Here is a 27470-nt window from a genome sequence, read left to right as displayed (position 1 = left end):
TGTGGTTCACAAGGAGGTTCTCAGGTCCCTTTTGTCCTTCGTCGCCAGTGTTAGATCGGCGCAAGGCAACAGACGAGAGTCGTTAGTGAATTCAGCACCTTTTTATTTCCAGCAAAATATGACTACGCTCTGCTGGCTGGGCTGCCGGAGCTCGCCTTTTTAAGGAGCTCCAGGCAGACCAGCTGGCCAATTGAGAGCAGGTTAAATCTCCCATGGTCCGGACAGCCAATCAGCGGTGAGCATGAAACCTCATGTAGATTTTAGCCAATCCGTGGCGAGCATGAAAACTTATGTAGATTCTAGCCAATCCGTACATAACAGAAGCAATTCAACTTTAGGAGGCAAGCTGTTCCATTGCTTAATAGCTCTCCCAGTCAGGAAATTCATCCTAAATACAAATTTGGATCCCTCACAGTAAACTTCCTCTCACGGTTCTTGTGTTATCCTCGGTGCTAGAGAGAATAAATCTACTCCTTCTTCTCTGTGACATCCCATCATGTACAGTATTGGAAGGCTGTTATCCTATCTCTCCTTAGCCTTCTGTTCTGTAACTTAAACATATCAAGTTCCTTTAGTAGCTCATTTCTACTGAACAAAACTTACAAGCAGAAGTGCCACAAGATATGGTTAAAAAAAAAGTAAAAATGGCAGCTGCAGCAGCATCTTGTCTTTTTTTAAACAAGCCATGTGGACATCGCTACTTATAATTTTAAAAAGAAGAGCAACTGAAAATGCTGGGAATGAATTTATTTTACAATTCTGTAAGGGGTGGGGTGGGGTGGGCTCAGTGTTTAGGACGCTGAGCTTGTCGATTGAAAGGTTGGCAGTTCAGCGGCTCAAATACCTAGTGCTGCGTAACGGGGTGAGCTCCCGTTACTTGTCCCAGCTTCTGCCAACCTAGCAGTTTGAAAACATGTAAAAAATGCAAGTAGAAAAATAGGGACCACTTTTGGTGGGAAGGTAACAGCGTTCCGTGTGCCTTTGACATTTAGTCATGCCAGCCACATGAACAGGGAGACGTCTTCGGACAGCGCTGGCTCTTCGGCTTTGAAACGGAGATGAGCACCGCCCCTAGAGTCGGGAACGACTAGCAAATATGTGTGAGGGGAACCTTTACCTTTAAGGGGTGGGGTGGGGTGGGGGATATACAGGAAGCACTTATGGGCTGGGTTCACACAGCTTGCATAACCTGATAGGTAACCTTCCTCATTTTCTGTGTTTAAACAATGTAAGAAATTATATACTAACCAAAGACTCTGGGACTGCACTATATCCTAAACAACAATACAATACAATCACGAAGGTTAAAGCTAATTGAGCATGCTATGTGAATGCAGCCATTAAGCCTCTCATAGAGCTGTGGAAAAGCTTCAAAGATATATTTCCCTTTGAAGGTTCATGCAAAGCATCTCTTCAAAGCAGCTTTGTGCCCTAGCTCTCCACCCCACATTCAGGAGCAAAGGTGCCAACAGCCCTCCTCTTCACAGTGCTTTTGCAATTCCCTTTGGCAGTTCCACTTGTCAACATAAACGCAAAAGCCTCCTGTGACTACTGGATATGGAGAGAAGCAAAGGGTCTTGATGAGGCAATAACAACTCTGAAGCATCTCCCTAGAGGCATGGGGTTGCCTAGGCTTAATTTTTTACTGGCTTTAGCAACTTCCAGGGAGAAGCCCTTCAGGGGATTTACTTGCGTCTCCAAATGGAAATAATAAAATCCATTACAATTTGACAAAACAGCGAACTGAGAGTGAGACTGGTAATTAAAAACACGCAAACACAACTCTTTCATTAATGCTTCCTCAAGTTTAAAGTGCAGCCAAATCTCCATAATGGATTAGTCTTCGTTAGGCACTTTCCTCCTTGTGCTAGATGTCAAATTAACCGAAACGGTTAATTGCTGGATGCAAGAGCAGCAGAAACTTTTGGATGGCCGTTGTCTCAAGCCATTCAAATGGGGACAGGGAGGCGAATGCTAGGTAGAAGGACCACTCCATCAGCCAGGATACGGCAGCCACCTGCAAACTTTCCTGGCCTGGCAAAGGCTGTGCAGATCATGGCAATGGACAAAAAAACAAGCTCTGGCAAAAAGACAGAAGTTGAGGAAAGAAAAGTCTGTATTTAATCAGCAGTGGACAGCCTGCAGGGGGAGATATCTGGCTGCTTTTAGTCTCTTATTAAGTTATTATGGTCACTCTGTTTGTACTTTGTTCCTCTAAAAGCTCAAGGCATCACGTATGAGGTTCTTCCCCTAATTTTATCCTGACAAATCACCATCTTGTAAGGTTTGAAAGAGTGTGACTAGTCCAAAATTGCCAAACAAGCTCAAGATTGTTCAGATTTAGATCAGATTTTCCCAGGCTCCAATTCAAGACCTTGCCTAGTCTACTGATTGTCTTTAATGCCACCTAGACGGGCATCAATCAAGAGGCTTTGGGAAAGTTATATAAAGAATGCAGAGCTGGGAAATTTAGCCTGGTTGGCAATAGAATAGAATAACTTTATTGTCACTTTGAATGTACACTAATCGACATACATTAAAATGAAATTTTGTTGCATACAGCTTTCAAATGGTCACTACCTCCAATATACACCACGAATGAATGAATGAATGAATGAATGAATGAATGAATGAATGAATGAATGAATGAATAGTTTACCAGATGGATGGCATAGGGAACAAGGCTGTTACAGAATCTGGTAATCCTGCTAGAAATACTTCAAAACCTCCTCCCAGAGGGGAGCAACAGAAACAGACCGTAAAGTGGGTGTGTAGGATATCTGACAATGCTTTGAGCTCTAAGCACATAGCACTTATAAGTAGTATCCTGAATAACAGGAAGTCAGTTCTCAGTTGTCCTTACCACTCTCTGTATGGACTTTCTATCTGAGGCACTGCTGCCACCAAACCAAACAGTGATGCAGTTTGTTGAAGTGCTCTCAATCATGCCTCTGTAAAAACTGGCCAGGATAGAAGGAGAAAGATGTGCTCTCCTCATCCGACACAGGAAATGCAGATGCTGGTTTGCACACTTCACTAAGGATGACATGTGGAGAGACCAGTTCAGATTGTTAGTTATCTGCACTCCCAGACACTTAATACTATTGACAAAATTCCACTTTGTCAAAGAATAATACCAATAAGAATGCCCACTTGCTGCTTAGCAGGAAATGTCTCCGCTCAGTGTATTGGTTCATAATGGTCCATGAGTTGAAAATATGTGTTGCCATTCCTTTTTTTGTGTCTCTCACTTGGGACTGAACAAACCACCAGCAGAGACAAACCTGCTCATTATCACTCTGACAGTATGACTAATAATAAAAGCTTCACTACAGCAATAGCAATAGCAATAGCAATAGCAATAGCAATAGCAATAGCAATAGCAATAGCAATAGCAATAGCAATAGCAATAGCAATAGACTTATATACCACTTCATAGTGCTTTAGAGCACTCTCTCAATAGTTTACAGCATCAGCATATTACTTCCAACAATCCAGGTCCTCATTTTACCAACCTGAGAAGGATAGAAGGCTAAGTCAACCTTAAGCCGGTCAGGATCGAACTCCTGGCAATGGGCAGAGTCAGCCTGCAATACTGCATTCTAACCACTGTGCCACCACGGCAGCTATTTTCCAATTTCTCACACATCTCCATTTTAATCCTTGGTAATCCTTCTGTTCTAAAATTGGAATGTGAAGAGAATTTGGTACTTTTGCATTGCCTGGGGAATCTATTTAGTCTGTATTAAATTACTTGTATCCTACCACCAACTTAGCCAATGTTTAGGCTTCCTCTAATGAGGATGTCATTCTACTAGGAATCTCAGGAGATACTGTGGCCTAAAAACAGAGAACAGAAGCAGTTTTAAGTAGACTCAATGAGATGTCCTCAGCCTAACTCATGCCAGGGGAATCAAGCACCTTCCTTCTCATGCATCTGCCATCAATTTTCTTGGCAGTGGACCACAGCTTTGCTCTCTGTTATGTTCAGCCATGTTAACAGGTGATAGTCAATCATGAGGTGAAATAAAAAGCAAGGAAGCCATTCCCAAGTCATTCTTCTGCCTATTTTGCTACCGTAAATTTCTCCTGGATCGTTTAAAAATAGTTTATGTATTCACATAACATCTCAAATTTGGGTTAAGAAATCATGGTTGTTGGGTTCACATAATACGCTATTCTCCTCCTCCTCTTTTATTGTGGCCAAGGCAGGAATATTAAACACTAGGAAACAAAACAAAACATTCACAAGTACAACATTAAGTGTTGCAGATGTCCTTATAGATGCTGCAGTAAAACAAGACATACTGAGCTGTTTCCAAACAACTGGTTCCACATGAGTAAATTTCTTTCTTAGAAGGACCTTATAGTACTTTCCCAGTAATAGCAAAATACTAAGTCTAGCTCAGAATACTGTACAGCTTTCCTTAACTTGAGAAATGTAGAGGAGGAGAGAACCTGGCTACTTCCCAAATGCCCTTTGTCATCCTGGTCCTGTTTTCATGTGCCGTGCTATTTACTACCACCTGAAACTTGATATGGTTTAATACCTGCAGAAATGTATGCTTATGCTCTCCTCAAATAAACAAGCCACATGACAACTTAATAGTTCTTATAACATAATGAAACTCAAAGCATCCAGCCCATTTTACCTATTGCAAATCAAGTTAACAGTTTTCCAAGACTCATGTTCAAAAGTTTCTTCCTCAAAGACTAAGACTTGATCATATGTACCACTCCCATAAACTATGCAGACTCGCAATGGTTTTAGCAATAAATTGTTATAAGCAATACAGTTGGGTCCTTGGCAGTTTCTCAACCTGATTGTTTTCTTGTAGACGTTTCATTACCAAATTAGGTAACATCATCAGAAACAACCAAGTTCAGAGACCACCGAGGAACCAACAGTTCCACTGTGAGCTACAAAGCCTATTAAAAGCAATAAAGTGTTATCCGAAGGATTCACAGTGTACAGGTAGTCCTTTTTTTTTAAATAATACAAGTTTTATTAAAAATTTTCTTCCTGGAAGTCCTTGATTTACGTCTGGTTGCTTAACAATAATTCAATGTTATAACAAAGTTGAAAAAAGTTACAACCCATTCTCATAGTTACAATTGCCCATGAGCATGTGATTGCATTCCTAGCACTTGGTAACTACCTAACTTTTACAACTAGTTGTAGCTTCCTCTGGTCACATGATCATATTTTGAGACTTTGACTGAGACAGCAAAAAACACCCATTGGATAAGCCGTAGGGCCTTTTCAATTGTTGCCCACATCTCTAGAATAGCATTCCCCCAGAAATTAGATTGACCCCACACTCCTGAGTTTTCAAAAAGCTATAAAGCTATAAAGACCTGGTTCTTTCAGCCCAATAAAGCCCAGTAAATAAATTAAACCATATAAAACAGAATTAAAACCAAATTTTTTTAAAAAATCACAAATTCATCAAGCTAGAAACAGATTTATTTATTAAACTTATATGCTGCCCATCTCACAGAAGTCAACAGACAGATGGCATCATTCCCCAAATGCCCTCAAGTACAAACCATTTTTGCTAGCTTGTGGGAAACCATCAGATGAACACTACCCTAGCCTTGAGGGGAAGGTGACTGCAATGTACAGCGGCCACCAAAGAAAGAGGCTAATTGCAAACCCCAATTTCCTTTACCTCCTTCGCCTGGTACCATTAATAGATTTGGCCAAGGAGCATGCACTGCATGGATCACTTCTATGTGGAAAAGAAGTCCTCGAGATATAAGTAATTAGTTTATATATGGCTTTATAGATACAGTAAAACCAGGATTTTGGATTTCAGCTAGAAACATCAAGGTAAACAGCGCAGAGCCCGCAACACAATTATCAATTTGGGTATGTGACTTATTTGCCAACCTTCAGGCTGTTGCATTTGAGACCAACTAAGACTATTTTTAAATGTCTTGAATTCCTCTCTCCACATAGATGCTACCCCTTGTATTTTTCACAGGTTCCAACTTGCTGCTATGACCAGAAGGGTGGTCTCCAGCGGTCCCACTTTTACTCACCAAGCCTGCGGCTTCCTCTTCACCATGCCCTGGCGTCGCCACTGAGAGTGGGGGCTGAGATGGTATGTCAGCTGCCTGCAGAGCTTCTCCATAGTCCCTAGTGAATCTCCCTCCTGCAGCAAGAACAAAAGAGGAAGAATCATTATTGACAACGAAGCCATGGCAAGGAACTAGCCTGAAGGAGATTGTCTGTAGACAACGTGCATGACCTCTTGAGAAGCGAGTTGGAGGAAAAGGAGACTAAGCACGGAATAGCTTCTGCAAGACTCAGGTCTCTCTAGATAAGCAACCAATTCCTAGCTGACTGAATGGGGAGGAAAAGGGTTTGAAGCTGGCAAGTCCTCTGTTCCTCTTGTGATGAATTTCACTCTTCTACAGACCAATTAAAATTTTAACGTATCAAATCCCCCGTTTTACTGCAAGTACTCAAAACTCTGGTGGGGTAATTAAGCCAACATGATTGATCCATCTCTCACTAGCACTACTGTTTCTTCCAAGGGTAAACACTGTTAATTAAGATTCTTAGTGTGCTAAACAGCAGCCTAAGATTGCCCTAGACAAGCCCAGTGAAATACAGCCAGCCACTGGTGAACCTTCAAGCATCATTATAGATCAGACAATCACTTGCTTCCATCATTGTTACCTTAAGATGACACAAGATTCTTAGAATGATCCACATCCATCTAGTTCTTTCACTCACTGTGAAGCCTGCAACAGAGAAATGTTTAGCTCTGTTCTGTCATTGATTCAGGCAGCTCTGCAACGAAGTTAGTATGCATAACATGTTTCCACTGGAGAAGAACTCTAGCCCACAGCCTGTGCAATGACTCAGGAAGTGCAATTACTTGGCTTGGCTTGCTATCTTTCACACAGAAGTTGCTGTGATTTCACCCTGCTACCAACCATTGCTGTTATTATGGGTCGTGCACAGAGTGGATTCTGCATGCCAGAGAACACCCTCTGCGTGCAGTGAGGGACTCTTTGCAGACCTCTGCAAAAGCAAAGCACAACAGAAAGACAGGGCAAAGCAAATCTGCTAACCAAACAGCCTCATTTACTTATAGAAAGATTCCATTGCTTTGCTGCACTGCACTGCGAATAGCAGTACATTTTCTCACAATCCTTGCAAAAAAGCAGCCAAAGGAAACAGAGTAGATCAAAGACAAAACACACACCACACAATCCACAATGTGGCAAGTTCAAATGGCAAACCCTTTTATTTTAGGCAGGCTTTGGGATGGGTGGGTATGCACCCCTTCCAAGCTGCATATACCCAGTGGCACACCTAGGCGGGCATCTTCATCTGGCAGCCCCCCATTATCCATTGCCAAACAAGTAGCAACAGAGCACTGGAGCAGAGCCAGAGGGGATATGCCTCTCATATGCTGACCCAGCTTCCTCTTCCATTAACTACTGTCCGTATCAACTCTGTCCCCGCTGTCAGTAACAATATCATCAGATCATATTTTTAACCTTTTCCTAACGATGCTCTACCAAAAAGAAAGCAAGAAAAGAAAACCACATCAGATATTTGCAGGAACATGGCTAGCAGGGCCCAACTATGTCTTTTGCCTGGTATATATAGATACTCAAGAATATGTGGAAGGTGGTGGACATGTTCAAAAGCAAAAAAAATTTGGATGAAAATACACACATGGTTAGAGAAGGCAGCATATAGATTCAAAACCAGAAATATTTTTGCTACCAGAAAAATGTAATAATGTATTTAATATTAAATGTCTTGACAGCAGTGAGAATTATATTTGCACAACACTGGAAAAATGAGGAAACACCTATAGAAGAAAATATAATTTTAAAAATACTAGATTGTGCAGAAAAGGATAGGTTGACATTAAAGATAAAGAATAAAGAAGACACAGAATACTTTTTAACATGGGATTTGTTTTATCAATGGTTACAATAGAACAGGGTTCTATTGTCGATTTCATTGAGGGCCGCATCAGGGTTATGTTTGACCTTGGGTGTGTGTGTGGGGGGGGCAGGATGGGTGTGGCCAGTTTGAAACCACTCGTGTCAGGTGCGCCTGTGGGGTCCTAAGTGCTCTGCCAGTGAAAATGGGCTCCCAATGTCCGTTTTCAGATGAGACGGCCTCCTGCAACCCTCTGCCAGTGAAAACGGAGATTGGAAGCCCGTTTTCACTGGCAGAGGCATCACAAGCTGGACCTTCACTGTTTCCAGGGTGGTCCCATGGGTCAGATGTAATAATAATAATGATAATAATAAGTCGACCACCTCATCAGTGGGTGCAGCAAAATTTCACAAACTGACTACCTACAACGCAATGACCGTGTTGCTAAGATCATTCACTGGAAATTGTGCCAGAAGTTTGGATTTGAGTACAGCAAAAACCACTGGGAACATCAGATTGAGAAAGTTTTAGAGAATGAGAAACTCAAGATCTTGTGGGACTTTAGGATTCAGACTGACAGGCACTTGGTCCACAACACACCTGACATAACAATAGTTGAAAAGAAAAAAGTATGGTTCATTGACATTGCAATACCTGGTGATGCACGAATTGAAGATAAGCAGCAAGAAAAAATCACAAAGTACCGAGACTTACAAATTGAAGTTGAGCGACTGTGGAAAAAGAAATCGTGTGTTGTCCCGATTGTAACTGGAGCCCTTGGAGCAATACCCAAAGGGCTACCCCGCTATTTAGAAATTCTAAAATTGCTGGACTTGAACATTTTGACTCTACAAAAAACCACCTTACTCGGAACAGCTTACATCCTCCAACGATACCTTAACAGTTCCTAGGTCCTTGGTTAGGACTCGAGCTGCTGAGCTATTAACCAGCCTCAAAGGCTGTGAATCTCACTAAAGATTAACTAATAATAATAACTTTATTGTCATTGTATATGTAAACACAGTATATTCATACAACGAAATTCACTTAACACCCAAAGACCAGATCCAACACACATAACAATCCCCAAACACCCACCCACCTATCCCAAATTCCCCACCCCTAAATCACCCAAACATCCACACAACAGACCAAGTAATGCTGTCCAACAGCTCACTGATAGTGGCCCTTTAGTTCATTGTTGAGTGCCATTATAGCTCTGGGATTAAAAACTATTCAGAAAACGTGTGGTCCGAGTTTTAATTGTTCTGTATCTTCTGCCAGAAGGCAACAGATCCAGCCTGCAGGCCTTGAGTTTGACACCCCTGCAATAGTACAAAGCTGAGATTAAGCAAATGGACATAAAGTTACCTCCTATTAAAGCCAATGACAGAAGAAAAAAAAACAGCAGAGCAGTATTGAAAGAGGATTCAGCTCAACTTCCTCCAACAGAACTTGCTTTTACCCAAAGGCTGCAGACGATTTATTACTATTTATTTCTCTTTCCTCCAAGTGCCCAAGCATCGTACATTTGTTTTACCATTGCAACAATCCTGTTCGTTTGAGAGAACGAGCTGCCCAAGAGCATCCATGGCTGAGTGTGGATTTGGAGCTGGGCCTCCCAGATTGTAGTCCAATACTGACACTCCTCTCTGATTTACACATACCATTATTCTCGCCAAAGTAGCCATCATCTTCTCACTGCATCCATTTCTGCTTACTGTCCCATGTCCAAATAATGCCTGGAGATAATGCTTCCTATTTTAATCAAGGAATCAGAGCTGAGTATTCAAAGTGAATTAAAAAGTTTAAGTGGGAGTGCAATGGCTGCCAAATGCTAATCCCTGGGAATGTGAAAAACATTTGTAAAGTTTCATGTTGTCTGTGGCTGTTTTGATTTTACATCAGGTTGTTCCAATCTTACTGGAAGTTTTCCAATGCTGTCCTCACTATTCTGGAAGTGTTTCACACTCAAAACAGGGCCATTTGAGGCTCCTAACCCTTCTTGGAAGGGTCGAAGCTGCTTTGGAACACTTCCAGGAAAACCAGGGCAGTCCATGTCAAACTATGGATGTAGAATTTTGAATCTAAAAGTTAAGATCTTGCTCAATGGGAAGCACAACAGAACTTGTCATTTAAGACTTGCAATTCACAGAGATAAAACCCCAACCAAGGCCCCTGGGCAGGGGTAAAATGCTCCCGGTTTGAACCGGATGGCTTGATCTGTTAGCGATGGCGGCGGGTGGTTCGGAGAACCGGTAGCAAAAATCCCTGTACCCCCCCCTCCCCCATGCTCAGCTGAGCCACATAATCATCAGAGGCTTTTTTTTTTTTTTTTTTACTTTTAAAAGCATTTTTTCTACAACTTCTGACAAAAAAATGCTTTTAAAAGTTAAAAAAAAAAGCCTCTGATGATCGCGCAGCTCAGCTGGGATCGTCAGAGAGGCATTTTTTAAAAAGCCTCTCTGACGATCCCAGCTGAGTTGCCTGATCAGCAGAGGCTTTTCAAAGCATTAGAAAAAATGCTTTGAAAAGTTAAAAAAAAAAAAGTTGGTCACGCCCACCCAGTCACATTACCCCAAGCCACGCCCACAGAATTGGTAGTAACAATTCTTTTTTTTTTTTAATTTAATTTATATGCCGCCCTTCTCCGGAGACTCAGGGTGGCTTACAATGCGTTAAGCAATAGCCTTCATCCTTTTGTATATTTATACAAAGTCAGCTTATTGTCCCCACAAACTGGGTCCTCAATTTACCTACCTTAGAAAGGATGGAAGGCTGAGTCAACCTTGAGCCTCGCGAGATTTGAACCTGCAGTAATTGCAGACATCTGGTCTTAATAACAGGGTGCCTTAGACCACTGTACTACCAAGGCTTTTGGTAGTTTTACATTTCACCCCTGCCCCTGGGGGAATTCCAGTTCTATATCTCCCAGTCTATAACTCACTTCCAAAACTGCCTTCCTTCACTCCTTTAATTTATCATGTTCAAGTGTCATAACTAAAAATGGCTGTCGGAATGTTATCAGTCCTGGGAACTCAATACAGCAGAGCTGCAGCCAGTAAAATGCCAGGCATGCATTGAAGTCTGTCTGGCTTTCCATATTAGGGGGTAGAGAGGAACCTCTCCCGCCCAGATTTAGTCACATGCCTCATCTTTTTGCTAGGTTGGCAACAAGTAATTGCAATACCCATACCCTTGCTCTTATACTGTAGCATGCTATCTGTCTGGGTAATGGTGGAGCATGAACATTACAGAATGTCCTGGTTTTCAGCAACATTTCTGCTGTTTGAACATAGGCATTAGTACCAAACCCTGTTATTAGTTTCCTCTACTTTGGACTGGGTCCATCCTACTTCTCATCGCAGGGAATTTGTAAAGCTGAAATTAATCACTGCCTTTATTTTCAAGTCAAAGAAAATGATGTCATAGCAAGGCTTTAAAAGTCCCTGCTATGCTAGCAATCTCCTTGGCAGGTCATTTTAGTGAATTTAATTCATTCTGGGAACCTGGAATGCTAATCCCAGGAGAAAGAGAGGGGAGGGGGCTTTGGCTGCTCAGAAGAGCTTTGGTTTAAGCCCAGAAATGCTCTATAACATGTTCAAAGATTTAAAACTACATGGTCTATAGCCGAGAGTTGACTTACTTTGAGCTTCGTGCAAAAACAACAAAGCCAACTTCAATGGCAGCTTCTCCGTCTGTTTCTAAACCCCAGGTGGAAGGGATAAGTATGAGCAGGAGATGCTGGTGAAGCCAGGCTCCCTTGGCCCTACATCCACTCCAAGGGAAGTTAACTAATTACTCTATAGGATCAACCCCCTACTGAATTTGGGCATGAATTATTTATCAGATGCTGTGAAATATTCATGGTGACCTATTTTACTTAACAAAGTAGGCCCTTGCTGGAGGTAGCCTAGCAGCAGACACCTATGGGCTGTAAACCTGATCTGAACAAGTATTTTGGAGAAAGGGAATTGTTTGGAGAACTTGGTTTACCATTATAAAGTGTGCCAATATTATTCTGAAGGTTTGTTTGTTACTGGCATTTTTTAAAATTAAGGTCAGCAGCCACTCACCAATCTTTCTCACATAAATACTTGTCACTTGTTCCTACATTTGTAATGACCCTAAACAATTTCAAAGTCCTTCAGCCAGTGAGTTCAAGCATCTGTGCCAACTGAGACAGAATTCTTCAGGCATTTGGCACAGCTGCTGATCGTAAGTCTCCCAAATAAGACCTCCCACTCATCATATATGAGCTTGCCCCTCCTAGTGCCCACTTACTCTATTTTACTCAAATAAAGATACACAACATCACATAATTAAGTGTCCATCCAGCCAAGATGGGTGGCAAGATGGGCAGCAAACAAATTTCATAAACAAAAAAACAGACAGACAGACAGACAAATACATTTCAAATTTGAATACATGGATAGAATCTGCCCAGAATTATCTCTTTTCAATTTGGCCTTTCACTGATGCATTCACTGCTGCTGTAACTGTAGCTTGTCTCTTCTTTCTCCCAATTTTTCCAAGCATAATGGACTTCTCAAGGGAGTTGCATTTCCACATAGTATGTCCAAAACATGCCAGAGGGCCAGAGGGCAAAGTGCCAGAGGGTTAGACTGTATTGTGGTCAACTAGAGGCTCAGAAGCTTCTTGTTTAAAGATCTAATAATCTATTTTGACTATGGCTACTAGATATTGAAGGGGTAGTGTCTTCCAGAGTTTTTGAGGTCTGAAACAGATGAAAACAACAGTATAAGCCCTAGCATTATAAAAACACTACAAGATATCGGAGATAAATTTGAGGATTAAAAATTCATATACCTATCTCCTTCTCCGTCTTCTCCCTCCTCCTCCTTCTCCTCCTCCTCTTCTTCTCCTCCTCCTCCTTTTTATTTACAGATTAACAGAGTTGGAAGGGACCTTGTAGGTCATCTAGACCAGCCCCCCACTCAAACAGAAGACCCTACACCACCTCCTCCTCCCTCTCACCTTGTTTTCAGGAATTATATGGAAGTACATTTATTGTTACTTTCATTTCTCAATTTTTTCAGCTTCCAGTTTGATACACATCCACGGGATGTGTTTCCAACTAGTACAAATATGGTCCAGCCTGAAAGTCTGTGACATTCAACTTAGTGTTGCCACCTAATTGGTAAGCTCTAGACAGACAGGCAGGCAGGCAGGCAGGCAGGCAGGCAGGCAGACAGACAGACAGACAGACAGACAGACAGATGTATACTAAACCATGGATTTCTTTGCCAGTCCCAAGCCTGGATAAATGGGGATGGCCGAGATAAGACCTGGCAACCTATCTTGTAAAACCTCACCCAAAAAATGCTATAGAAAGCCTCTCAAATGAATCAGACATGGTGTCAATGATAGGACCCGCTATCCAACAAGCTACTAGAGAAGCAAGCATCTGCAGTGAATAGTCAGGGCATCATTGATGGGCCTGGGGCAAATCTAAAAAGCATTGGTAAAGCTGCACAAAACACATTGGGTGGCAATGTGGAACGTTTGAGGAATGAACCAGGGTAAATTGGATGCCATCAAACGGGAGAGGGCCAGGTGGAAAATTGACTTCCTTGGCGTCAGTGAGCTACATTGGATAGACAATGGCTATTTCCAGTCTGAGGAATTCACTATTTATTACTTAGGACATGACATCAGGAAAACAAATGGATTGGCATTTATCACAAGCAAGAAACTCACCCAAGCAGTGAAAAGCTACTTCACGATTAATGATCGCATTATAACCATCTGAATCTGTGCCAAACCCCTCAGAATCAGAGTTGTCCAAGACTATGCCCCAACGACTGACGCAATGGAGCTTGAAATAGAGAATTTCTATGCCAGCATAAAAAAAAAAAAAATCTCTGAAGCAAATGACCAAAAAAGATATCATTTCCATACTGACTGGGTGATTTCAATGTAAAGTTGGCACCCAAGCAGAAAAAGGGCATCACTGGCAGCTTTGAATTTGGGGAGAAGAATGATGCAGGCAGTAGTTTGGTCAATTCTGCCATGAAAATTGATTTCGGATCATGAATACCAGGTTCAAACAGCACAAGTGTGGCTTATATACACTTGGAGTTCACCAAATAAGCTTAGCTGTAATCCAATTGACTATGTCCTCTGCAGCAATAGATGGACCAACTCAGCTCTCACTGTTAAAGACATATCCAGTTGCTGATTGCAGTAATCATGAATAGTTGATGGCCCAGAGCAGAGTCAAATTATGAAACACCAAAAAAACACCACCACCAAAGAAGTCTGATATCACCAAAATCCCATCCATCTATGCAATTGAGATGAAAAATAGGTTTAAACTACTGGACACTAAGGATGTGGTGGCTCAGTGGCTAAGACACTGAGCTTGTCGATCGAAAGGTCGACAGTTCAGCAGTTTGAATCCCTAGTGCCGCGTAATGGGGTGAGCTCCAGTTACTTGTCCCAGCTTCTGCCAACTTAGCAGTTCGAAAACACGTAAAAAATGCAAGTAGAAAAATAGGGACCACCTTTGGTGGGAAGATAACAGCATTCCGTGTGCCTTTGGCGTTTAGTCATGCCGGCCACATGACCACAGAGATGACTTCGGACAGCGCTGGCTCTTCGGCTTTGAAACGGAGATGAGCACCGCCCCTAGAGTTGGGAACAACTAGCACATGTGCAAGGAGAACTTTTTTACCTTATTGGACACTGCTAAGAAGTTGTTTGACAAACTGTGGCAAGAAATTCAATTGATTATCACTGAAACAGCAGTTAAGTACAAACCATACAAAAAGCCTGAGAACATGGATTTCAGATGCAACCATCAGAATAGTTGAGTGAAGAAAAGCAGCCAAAGCAGCAGGCAAATGGGAGGAAACAAGGAGACTGAATACAGATTTCCAAAAAGCAGGAAGAAAAGAAGAGGAATACATCTGTACAAGTCAAAAAGATTTGAATGTCATTTACTGCTCATAAAAACATCATCACAAGCAAGTACGAGGTTTTATCTTGTGATGATGGAGGCAGTGAAGCGTTCTTACTTCTCTGCCCTCATCGCATCCGCGGATAATCATCTGGCCGCCCTGTTTAGGGTATCCCGCTCCCTCTTGAATCGGGGAGCAGCGGATGACCCTCTGTGGGGCCGGGCCAAGGAGTTTAGTCAACATCTGCTGGACAAAATTGCTTAGATCCGGGCCGGTCTGGACTCTGACTGGGCAGGGTCGGACGGGGGTGGGGGATGGGGAGACGACTGGTCGTGTTATTTGGGAGGAGTTTGACCCTGTTACTCCGGAAGAAGTGGATAGGATCATGGGTAAGCTGAGTGCTGCCACGTGTGTATTGGACCCATGTCCCTCCTGGCTCGTTTATTCGGCTTGGGAGGTTACACGAGGCTGGATCCAGGCAGTGATTAATGCATCCTTGGGTGAGGGAAGCTTCCCTACCGCCTTAAAAGAGGCGGTGGTGAAGCCCCTCCTCAAGAAACCTGCTTTGGACCCAGCTATTTTAAACAACTTTCGTCCTGTCTCCAACCTTCGCTTTGTTGCAAAGGTTGTTGAGAGCGTGGTGGCACGTCAACTCCCGTTGGCCCTGGATGAAGCGGAGTACCTGGATCCGTACCAATCGGGTTTCAGGCCCGGGTACAGTATGGAGACAGCATTGGTCGCGCTGGTGGATGATCTCTGGAGGGCCCGAGACAGAGGTTACTCCTCTGTCCTGGTCCTATTAGATCTCTCGGCGGCTTTCAATACCATCGACCATGGTATCTTGCTGTGACGCCTCGAGGGGTTGGAAGTGGGAGGCACTGTCTTTCGGTGGTTCTCCTCCTACCTCTTGGAATGTTCGCAGGTGGTGTTGGCTGGGGGACAGAGGTCGGCCCCAAGGCCCCTCACTTGTGGGGTACCCCAGGGGTCGGTCCTCTCTCCTCTTTTGTTCAACATCTATATGAAGCCGCTCGGTGAGATCATCCAGGGTTTGGGGATGAGGTATCATCAATATGCTGATGATACCCAGCTTTTTATATCCACCCCAAACCAACCCAGCGATGCCCTCGATGTGATGTCCTGGTGCCTGGAAGCGGTGCAGATCTGGATGGGGAGGAACAGGCTTCGGCTCAACCCTGCCAAGACCAAGTGGTTGTGGGTACCGGTGTCTCGGTCTGATCAAGAGACCCCATCTTTGGTCATAGGGGATGAGGTGTTGTCCCTTGTAGACAGGGCGCACAATTTGGGTGTCCTCCTGGACTCGCGGCTAAACTTGGAAGATAATGTAACGGCCGTAACCGGGGGGCATTCACCCAGGTTTGCCTGGTGCACCAGTTGCACCCCTATTTGGACCTAGATGCCCTACGCACGGTTACTCATGCGCTTGTCACCTCCCGTATTGACTACTGCAATGCCCTCTACATGGGGCTGCCCTTGAAGACCACTCGGAGGCTTCAGCTGGTGCAGAATGTGGCCACGCGGGTTGTGATGGGAATATCTCAACACTCCCATGTTACACCTCTCCTACGCGACTTGCATTGGTTGCCGGTTGCCCTCCGAGTGAGATTCAAGGTGCTGGTGATTACCTATAAGGCCCTATATGGCTTAGGCCCGGGATATTTGGGGGGCCATCTGCAGCCAGCAACAGCTGCCCATCGCCCGGTGCGTTCCCACAGAGAGGGCCTCCTCAGGGTGCCGTTGGCCAGACAGTGTCGGCTGGCGACCCCCAGGGGGAGAGCTTTCTCTGTGGGCACACCTACCCTTTGGAATCAACTGCTCCTGGAGCTCCGGGTGGCCCCCGACCTCCACTCTTTCCGTCGCGACCTGAAAACGTGGCTGTTTCTTTGGCTGGCCTGGACTGATGGGGTTTTAATTTTTAACTTGTTAGTCTTAATTGCACTTTTAACTGTTAAATTATGAGATTTGGATTTAATTTCTTTTTAACTTTTTCATTAGATGTTTTTTACTGTTGTGAGCCGCCCTGAGTCCGGCTGGAAATAGGGCGGCATATAAATATCATTAATAATAATAATAAATAAATAAGTAACAGAAATAATTGTCTGACCAACAAGATGGCAAGAATATACAGAAGAGTTATATGCCAGCAACAGATCCAGTCTCTTCAGGATGATGAAGAAAGGGAAGCAGAAACAGAACCAGCCATCCTTTAGGAATAGGTTTTGTGAGCAATGAGCCAACTGCCAAAGAACAAGGCCTCAAGCGTTCATGCAAGCCCCACAGAACTGTTGAGGCCTGTATTACCCACAACTATCACAGCCTTGTTCCAGAAAACTTAAGAAAGGAATACTTGGCCATAGGATTGGAAATGATCCATATTAATTCCATTCCCAAAAAAAGGGTGACTCCAAAAATTGCTCCAATTACCACATAATTGTCCTCATCCTATTAACAAGATTCTCCTTAAGATCATACAGCAACGTGGCACTGACCATCAAAAGGAAATTACCAGATGTTCAAAATGGCTTCAGAAGGGGTCATGACACTAGTAACCATATTGGAAATCTACATTGGGTCATGGAAAAATCTCAGAATTATCAAAAGAACATCTACACCTGCTTCATTGACTACAAGAAAACTTTGTAGCAAGAGAGCCCCAGAAGACCTGGAAGTGCCAACATATCTGGTCTACTTGGTGCAGTTACTCTACACGTATCAGAAAACCACTGTGAACACTATACGGAGACAATTGGTTCAAAATAAAAGAATATAGCAAAATTGCATTCTTTCACCTTTTTTATTCAATTTGTATGCTAAAGTGATCATAAGGAAACTTGGAGGAAGGAACATCAACAATCTTCAATATGCTGACAACACAACTCTCCTCTCAGAAACCAAAGTAAGCCTGAACATCAAAAAGTCCAAGCTTATGACCAGTGTGAGGAATGGAAATGTCAAAATAACAACTGATGATGAAAGAGATTGAATGTGTGCAAGAATTCACCTTCCTAGGATCACAGATTGATCAAAGCAGTGACTGCAGTCCAGAAATAAAACACTGAATCATACTGGATGTCACAGCAATGAAGAATATAAATCAAATATTGAAAAGCAAGGACATCAGCTTGGCAGCTAAATGCAGATTAGTCCATCAGAAGACACATAGAGATAAACAACATCCAATACCACTCAGAGACAATCAAAAAGCCCAAAAGGAAACCAAAAGACCAAAATATCTCCTCACCAGCAATCAACACTCATGTGAGCAAAGATTAACACCAAGATTAACACTAGACCAACAATCAATCAAGGAATCCCCAATGCGGAGAAACAAGCTAACAGTAAACAACAGCCTAATCAAGGAACCACTAAGAACACTCCTTTCGACACTGACAGGGCAACCATTAGTATATGAAAATAAGAGCACACCTCACTCCCTTCTAGCACTGATGATGCTACCTCGTTTGGTAATGAAACATCTGCACGAAAACCACCAGAAAGTGCCAAGGAGCCCACAATTCAACCCCGATCTACAAATATTCTATCAGCAGATTAGTCTCTATTGTCATATTTCCATAGTTACCTATGAGTGTAAAAGTTGGACCATGAAAAAAAACTAGACAGAAGGAAAATTTGTTCAAGCTGTGGTGTTGGAGAAGGCTCCTGCACATTCCTTAGACAGCAAAGGTGACAAAGAAACAAATACTGAAGCATATAAAATCATGCAGATCACTGGAAGGCAAAATAAAAACAAATCTGTCTTACTTGCTTCGGCCATGTCATGTTCTCAAACTTGCTGGAAAAGGCAGTTATAGACAGATTTCCTCCAGGAGGATCTGTCCTTAACTCATCCTTTGGGTCTTCCAACAGCATACCCATTGCCTATGTAACTGAGTTCATCCGTCTTGTTGCTGTTCATACCTCTCTTTCCTACTTTTTCCACCATTACAGCCTTCTCCAAAGAGCTAGCTCTTTACATAATATGTGGGATAATTTGAACCCAATATTTTGTACCTCAAGTAAAAATTCTGGGCTGATTTGTTTGATCACCCATTTGGTTTTTTGGGGTGGGTGGGTGTGTATTTACTGTGATCTCAGCAGTCTTCCCCAACAGCAAAGTTGAAAAGTGTCAATACTTCTTATCTACAATTTTTATTTCCATAATGTGTCACAAAGCATACCATTGCTTGCAACGTTATGATCTCTATAGACAATAACGGCATTTGAATATCTTTTCCAAGGTCTTCATAGCTGTTTTACTAAGAGTTAGTCTACAGTGTATTTCTTGACTCTTGTTCCTTTATAGTGGTTGATCCTAAAAGGCAGAAGCTGTCTAGCACTTCGATATACAGTATCTTCATTGTCAGTTCCAAGGCTAGTTGTTGTATTAGTTGTCATTTGTTTGATATTTTTATATTTAATTTTAGTTCCATTATACTATATGTAATTTTAGTCCCATTTTTCCAAGGTGCTCTTATTATCATTAGAGTTTGCAGATTGTCTGCATTTTCAGCTATCAGAGTAACACCATCAGTGTAGTGCAGGTTACTGACATTTCTTCCTCCAATTTTAAAACCAAATGCATCTTTTTCCAATCCAGATTCCATAAATATTGGAAAATATTTTTTGGAAAATACATAAAATACACCCAAAAAATTATGTATGTGTCAGGCAATAAGCCATAGTCAAGACAGAACATGAAGAAACAAACCGATTCTAGATCAGTAAAGAAGTGAAACCATATCATATACTCTCTCCTTAGTTACTCAATTTATACGCTGAATATAAATTCAGGGAGGCTGTACTGGAAGAAGAAAGTGTTAAAATTTAGCAGGCAAGCCAGCTTTCCCAAAGGATGAATGTGTTTCAAATGCATCCAAGTTTTTGAGCAATAATGTCTACAGTTGCTTTCACCTCCCCTTTGTTTTCATTAGGGATGAGAGAAGAGAAGATTGTATTCTTCTCTTTTTTCTCAATGAGCGACAGATTCCTTCACTCCCCATTCACAGGTAAATATTTGGAGAAAAACTTAGTTTTCGTATAGAAACTATAGTTGATCAACAATGGGTTGATCATTGTGAACTCCAATATGACTTCCAAATCCCAGTCAAACACATCTACCATGTTTTCCCGAAAATAAGACCCTGTCTAATATTTTTTGCCACCAAAAAAGGCACCGGGTCTTATTTTCAGGGAGATGTCGTCTACTGACTCACCTCACTTGCATGCGTCACCCCTAACCTCCTATTCGCTATCAGAGGCCTTCAGGAACTTCTTCTGTGGCCGGCAAGGCTTTTTCGATCCAGAGCTCTGTTATGGGCTGCAGAGGCCTTCAGGAAAGCCTTGCTGGCCGCAGAAGAAATGGGCTGACAAGGCTGATGTCAGAGTGTGTGAGGCCTGGCTGCAACTGTCTGAAGGTAAGTAGTAGGACAGCTCAACCCCCCAATCCCCACCCTAGCTTAATTTTTACCCGTGCACCCTGGAGTAGGCAGAGTCTTAATTAGGGCTTATTTTGGGGGTGAGGCTTATATTGGGCGCATATGTAAAAATCAAGCTAGGGTTTATTTTCAGGGTAGGTTGTATTTGCGGGGAAACTTGGTATTTCTCTTCCTCTCCATTACAAAAGATAGTTGTTTTTTTTAGGAAACATTGCCTGAGATTCTCAGAATGCACTTTGCTTCAATGACGAAGATACTTCCTGGCAAACAGTAGGTCTCAGGTTAATGCCTGTCCTTTCCAGATTAGAGCTGGGTCTGTGACTTCAGATTAACTGATTCTAACCAGCAGAAACAAAGACGGACCATTGTTTGACTAGGCATGAAACAGTTTCCCATGTTCCTATTTTATGTCAAGAAAAGTTGTTAAACTTATCACCAAAACTATTCAATACATTCTTGTTACACTGTATAATTGTCATGGAACAATGACATAAAGGAACAAAGCTAATTAATATACCAGCAACTTGAAATGCATTTTGATACACACACAAAATGCAATTGTATTTTATACAGCCGCTTTGCTCTATCACTTCCTGGGAAATAGTTTCTACAAATGCCTGTGTTAACACTAATTAGAGCAGCCAACCAGATCGGAGATACTTTAAAAAATTCCAGATTCCTATCCTGTTAATGTCTTATTGGGGGCACTAACACAGATTTAGTTCTATTTACCAGGAACAGCTGGGAACCTGCTACTATATATTAGTATAAAGATGTCATCACAACTATCTCCTCTTATTAACAATAGCCTTGTGAACGTCCCATCACTGAACAAGCACCTAATATTTCACAGTTGGGAGGCAATCCTAAGAATACAGAGAAGAGGAAGAGTTTATAATATCTGATGTCTATCAAGATCAAATCAGATCTGATGGCTACATTTAACCGATTTTGGCCGATTTTGAAAAAAACAGGACCAAATCTAGTCATAACTGGACAGAAACCGATCAGGAAATTCCCAAATTTTAGACTAGACTAGAGAGACACAAATATCCCAAATGAAACCCATGGCAAGCCAGTTGCCAAGCAAACAGTATGGAGGGTTCATGTAGCCACCAAGAGTTGAGTTCACTCTGTTATTTGTGTTTACATTTTTCTACACGCCATCACTGCAGTGTTTCTCAACCTTAAAATTTTAAGATTTGTAGATTTCAGTTCCCAGAATTCCCCCAGCAAGCAACTGACTGGGGAATTCTGGGAGTTGAAATACGGACATTGCAAAGTTGCTAAGGTTGAGAAATACTGAGCTAGAAAATTGCCGAGAGGACAATGATTAAAAATGACAGTTTAAAAGTTGGAAGCAACTCTTTCTGATTATCCAAGGGCAAAAGAGAAATAGTTCAGCCAGCAACACCAGCAGGTAGACATACTGTACCCATAGCAGGTTCAAGTCCTATCATATTAGAAAGTTGATTCTAAAACTAGGATGTAATCAATTCCTGGTGCTTCTGTGAATATATACAAAAAATTACTGAAGGTTCCATATTCTTTTTTCTTTTTTTAAACAAGGTGATAAACAGTATAATTAAGCAAATGTCACTAAGTTGGGTTCTACATCTGGTGATTGAATCGGCAAACAATCAACCTGTTTGTAGTATATAACACTAACTTGAAGAGCTTCCAAACAGTCTTTGATTCTATTCCTCCACCCATCTCCTCTTTTTTCTACTTTCCCTAATTCTGCCAAGCATAATCATTTGTTTCTAGTTCCACATCCATATGTTAGTACTTTATTGTCATTGCACCTCATACAACGAAAGTAAATGCCATCTTCAGTGTACAGTATACATAAGAAAACTATAAAAAATAAAACAAAATACCGGCCTTATATGTGGATCACAGTATGCCTAAAAAGGGAGGAGGTGGGAAAGAGCACATACTCTAAAATGATGCCTTAATTAGCCCATGGCAAAATAAAAATAAAAATCCTTATGGTCTGCTAGTCTGTTTAACATAATTAACCATGGGGAGGGGGGGAGTTAGAGGAAATCTGCATTGGGATCAAGCATGGTAAAAATACTATTATGCTACTACAGAGACAAAGATCACCATCAGGCTCAAAGAAAAGTACTATTCTGAAGCTAACTAGTCATCTGAGTCAGAGGTCTCCAATCTTGGCAACTTTAAGACTTGTGGACTTCAGCTTTGCTTTGCTGGCTGAGGAATTCTGGGAGTTGGAAGTCCACAAGTCTTAAAGTTGCCAAGATTTGAGAGCCCAGAACTCTGAGTAATAATCCAGCTGCTCAAGTATTACAATATGTGTCATTTTCACATTGCAAACATCTATTATCCATGCTGTTAGGAAAAACTGGAGTGCTTCTAAAGCTAAATAGAACCCAACTACCTATCGATGACTTTGTTTAGGGTAGCTGTAGTATTCAACCTCCTGAGAGTTTTGCAACGGGTGCAATTAATTTCTAATTACCATCTGAAAGCAGCACTATCAAATAAATAGTGATTTAACCATTCAATAAAGAAAGCCCATTAAAAAAAAAAAACAGCGGAACTCATTTCTAAACCAAGGAGTTTTAGCAATAATTATCATAAATGACTGCTTAAGAAATGCACTGGATTGCCTAGCAATCAAGTTTTATCATATGCCTTAGCTTGGATATGTCTCTCCAGAGCATGCCTATTTGTAGAAAATCATGCCCTAGATGTTTTGTGCCCCCCCACCCAGCACACACAACTTTCCTTTTGCTTTTTCGTCTCTGCTGGGAAGCATCTAAATGCACCTGCTGTATTAAGTTATTCATTTATCCCCAATTCAATTTGCTCTTCAGCAGTTTATGCGCTTGGTCCTTGTGATGGAGCAGAATAAAAATATTTCAAGCATTTAGGGAAAAGCTCATTTCCATGTAATCTGCACTCACTATTGTCAGGAAAAAGCTCCTGTCGTCCTTCTTCATATGTATAAAAACCGAGGATTTCTCAAGAGGGAAAGAATCAATACAGTTGTTGTCTATTCAGTTAAATACAACCTCCCCAATTTAGAAGTTTACAGTAAGTAATCCAAATGGCAATTATTCTTCCAAATCATCAATAAACAATGCAATGGTAGTTATGAAAGGACTATCTTCTCCATGGAAGAGCAGCTTTTTTTCACCTGCATATGGACACAGTTTTGGTTGCCACAGTATAAAAAAGAAAAGTCTTTAGAAAGAGTACAAAGAGCAACAAAGACGATTAGGGGACTGAAGGCTAAGTCATATGAAGAACAGTTGGCAAGAATTGGGTATGTCTAGTTTAATAAAAAGAAGGACTGGGTGTGTGTGTGTGTGACATGATAGCAGTGTTCCAATATCTCAGAGGCTGCCACAAAGAAGAAGGGGTCAACCTATTCTCCAAAGCACCAGGGGACAAGAAGCTATGGATGGAAACTAATTAAAGATAGAATCAATCTAGAACTAAGGAGAAATTTCTTGACAAAACAATTAATCAGTGCAATGACTTGCCTCCAGAGGTTGCAGGTGCTCCAACAGTGAAGGTTTTTAAGGATAGATTGGACAAATATTTGTCTGAAATGGTATAGGATTTCCTGCTTGGGCAGGGGGTTGGATTAGAAAACCTCCAAGGTCTCTTCTTCTTTAGTCATCGAGCCCTTGTCATGGTCTGATCATTCACTCCTTCAACTGGACTTTCGAACCGCTAACCCTCGCCTCAGGGAGACGGAACCGGTTAGATGGTTCCGTCCCAGGCGCCTGATGGACCCAGATAGGTTCCTGATGGAGCTTGGGCCATTCCCTGAGGCTCTGGCTCACGGCTCGACTGAAGAACTAGTGGCGGCCTGGGAGAGGGCGGCCGCTGGGGCTTTGGATTGCATCGTGCCTTTGCGGCCTCTGACCCGGCGCCGATCTCAATTGGCTCCTTGGTTCTCCAAAGAGCTGAGAGAGATGAAGTGCTGGAAAAGACGCCTGGAGAGTGGTTGAAGGGCCAGCCGTTCCGAATCTGACCAAACACTGGTGAGGTCTCATATTAAGACCTACCTAGTGGCGATCAGGGCAGCGAAGTCTAGCTACTTTTCCGCTCTGATTGCATCTGCAGATAATCACCCAGCCGCCCTGTTCAGGGTGACCTGCTCCCTTCTCCATCTGGGAGCGCGGGAAGACCCCTTGCAGGGCAGGGCTGAGGATTTTGTACAATATCTGCATGACAAAATCGCTCAGATGTGGGAGGGTTTGGACTCCGACTGAGTAGATCCAGATGGGGTGATGGAGGTGGGTCTTGAGAATGTTAGCTGGGAGGAGTTTGACCTTGTGACTCCCGAGGACGTGGACAGGGTTCTGGGTAGGTTGAACGTGGCCACATGTTTATTGTACCTGTGTCCCTCCTGGTTGGTGCTGGCTTCCCAGGAGGTTACACGAGGCTGGCTCCAGGGGATTGTCAACGCTTCTTTGAGTGAGGGTTTCTTTCCCGCAGCCTTGAAAGAGGCGGTGGTGAGGGCCCTCCTCAAGAAGTCTTCTCTGGACCCGGCTGTTTTATCAAACTATCGTCCAGTCTCCAATCTTCGTTTTGTGGCAAAGGTTGTTGAGAGTGTGGTGGCGCGACAGCTTCCCTAGTACCTGGATGAAGCGGACTATCTGGATCCATTCCAGTCAGGCTTCAGGTCTGGGTATAGCACGGAAACGGCATTGGTCGCATTGGTTGATGATCTCTGGATGGCTCGGGACAGGGATTGTTCCTCTGTCCTGCTCCTGTTAGATCTTTGAGCGGCTTTTGATACCATCAACCATGGTATCATGCTGCGACGGTTGGAGGGGTTAGGGGTGGGGGGCACCGTGCTACGGTGGTTCTCCTCCTTCCTCTCTGACCGTACGCAGTCTGTGTTGGCAGAGGGGCAGAGGTCGACCCCGAGGCGCCTAGTTTGTGGGGTGCCGCAGGGGTCGGTCCTCTCGCGCCTCCTGTTCAACATTTATGTGAAGCCGCTGGGTGAGATCATCCGTGGCTTCGGGGTGGATTTCCATCAGTACGCTGATGATACTCAGCTGTACAGTTCCACCCCGGGCCACCCCAATGATGCCCTTGAAGTGATGACCCGGTGCCTGGAGGCCGTACGGATCTGGATGGAGAGAAACAAGCTCAAGACTCAACCCTTCCAAGACCGAGTGGCTGTGGTTTCCAGCGTCCCGTCATAGTCAGTTGGTTCCATCACTGACTATAGGGGGTGAGATCTTGGCCCCCTCAGAGAGGGCTCACAAGTTGGGTGTCCTCCTGGACTCACAGCTGTCTTTAGAGGACCATCTGACGGCTGTGGCCAGTGGGGCTTTTTATCAGGTTTGCCTGATCAGCCAGTGGGTCCCTTTCTGGACCAGGACGCCTTGCGCATGGTCACTCATGCCCTCATCACTTCCCGTCTGGACTACTGTAACGCTCTCTACATGGGGCTCCCCTTGAAGAACACCTGGAGGCTCCAGCTGGTTCAGAATGCAGCCGTGCGGGTGATTATGGGGGCGACTCGATGCTCCCATGTAACACCGTTCCTGTGCGAACTGCACTGGCTCCCGGTGGTCTTCTGGGTGCGATTCAAGGTGTTGGTCGCCACCTTTAAAGCACTCCATGGCATAGGACCTGGGTACTTACGAGACCGCCTTCTGCCTCCGATAGGCTCCCACCGACCAGTACGCTGCCACAGAGAGGGTCTCCTCAGGGTGCCGTCGGTTAAACAGTGTTGACTGGCAACCCCGAGGGGGAGAGCCTTCTCTGTGGGGGCACCTACCCTCTGGAACGAGCTACCCCCTGAGATTTGTTGGATTCCCGACCTTTGTACCTTTCACCGCGCCCTTAAAACACTATTATTCCATTAAGCAGGGCTGGCCTAAAATATTATTTTTAATGGGTTATTTTATGTTATTTTAGATTGTGGGCCAAACTATTTAATAATTTTAAATTGTTTTTAACTTTTATATTGTGGGTTTTTTATCCTGACTGTACACCGCCCTGAGTCCTTCAGGAGAAGGGCAGTATATAAATTTAATAAAACTGAAACTGAAACTCTTGTTATTCTGTTATTCTAAAAATGCCAGGATACCCCACTATTTGAGTAAGAACACTTCCTTGGTTTAAGGCTGTGTTTTGATCTTGGCAAACATTCCGAGAATGTTGAAACCTGATCACAGGCACACCTAGTCACAAAACAGCGGCCAGACTGGACTTGACAAAGTGGTCTTTTCCCAGAAATTGGCAACATTGCTTCCTAGCCCCAGAGCTTATCTTTGCCTAGATGTCTTGATAGGGAGAACAATTCCAGCAACAGCATTAGACTACAGCCAATTACTAGTTTTGTTTTCTAAGGAGGCCTATGGGTAGAATTATAGCAATTATTGAATGAGCAAGGCCCAAAAATTGGAGCCAGGCTGCAATAAACCATTGGATTCTCTCTCCTGCATTAAAAAGGCCAAATCCCCACCATAAATGTTAGACTGTCCTTTGCAGGCAGGCAGCTGAAAAATTTCCAGTGACAAATATAATCTCATTATAAGAAACAAGCAGTGAGTACCCAGAGAAAGGAACACAATATCCCAAAAAGAGGGAAATAAGCCCATTAACAAAACAAATCGAAGCAAAGAATTCCCAATGGCAAATAAATATGCAGTTCTGTTTAAACAAGAACTACAGTACTCTGCTCGAGAACAGTCCTAGAATCAGATATTGAAGTATTGGGAGGAAAATGGAGGGAACGTTCCTATTTATGCCTGTTTCTGCATTAACCGTTCAGTCAGAGCCACAGAGAAATTGTGTGCCTTGCATACACTCCTAGATATTTTGCAGCTCAGACAAAGGCAAATTCTCTTCCAAGTCAGGCTCAACATCTGGCAACTTCATGGAACATTCATGTAGTTTTCTTGGCAACAATACAACAGTGGTTTCCAATTTCTTTCTTTTAAGATTCCCCCCCCCCCACCCCCAAATTTCCCAATGATCTAACTAGCTACAGTACAACCTTGATTTCATGGAGTCTTTCATCTAAGCACTAAGTAGGTTTGGCCTTGCTCAACTTTTCAAAATCAACCAAGGTCAGCTAGATGCTCCACCTACCTAACTTTTGTGGATTGTACAAAATTTATTGTGACATAAACTTTAGATATTAGATGAAAAGGGTTACCAAGATGACACAGTGAC

At 42.9% G+C, this 27470-nt stretch overlaps 1 protein-coding gene across 1 annotated transcript in view; it reads right to left on the bottom strand.

Moving 5' to 3' along the window:
• Nucleotides 1-27470, bottom strand: part of LRRC75A (leucine rich repeat containing 75A) — a 68797-nt gene that overhangs the window by 18422 nt on the left and 22905 nt on the right. Inside the window, exon 3 of the mRNA XM_070932144.1 lies at nucleotides 6046-6158. Coding sequence (XP_070788245.1) covers nucleotides 6046-6158 — 113 coding nt within the window. The remainder of the gene's footprint in view (nucleotides 1-6045; nucleotides 6159-27470) is intronic.

This window comes from Pituophis catenifer, unplaced genomic scaffold, assembly GCF_029215685.1.
Source record: "Pituophis catenifer annectens isolate HBS135680 unplaced genomic scaffold, rPitCat1.0.hap2 SCAF_1, whole genome shotgun sequence".
Lineage (NCBI taxonomy): Eukaryota > Metazoa > Chordata > Lepidosauria > Squamata > Colubridae > Pituophis > Pituophis catenifer.
The sequence above is the reverse complement of the archived record's forward strand: the minus strand, read 5'-3'. Positions and strand labels throughout refer to the sequence as shown.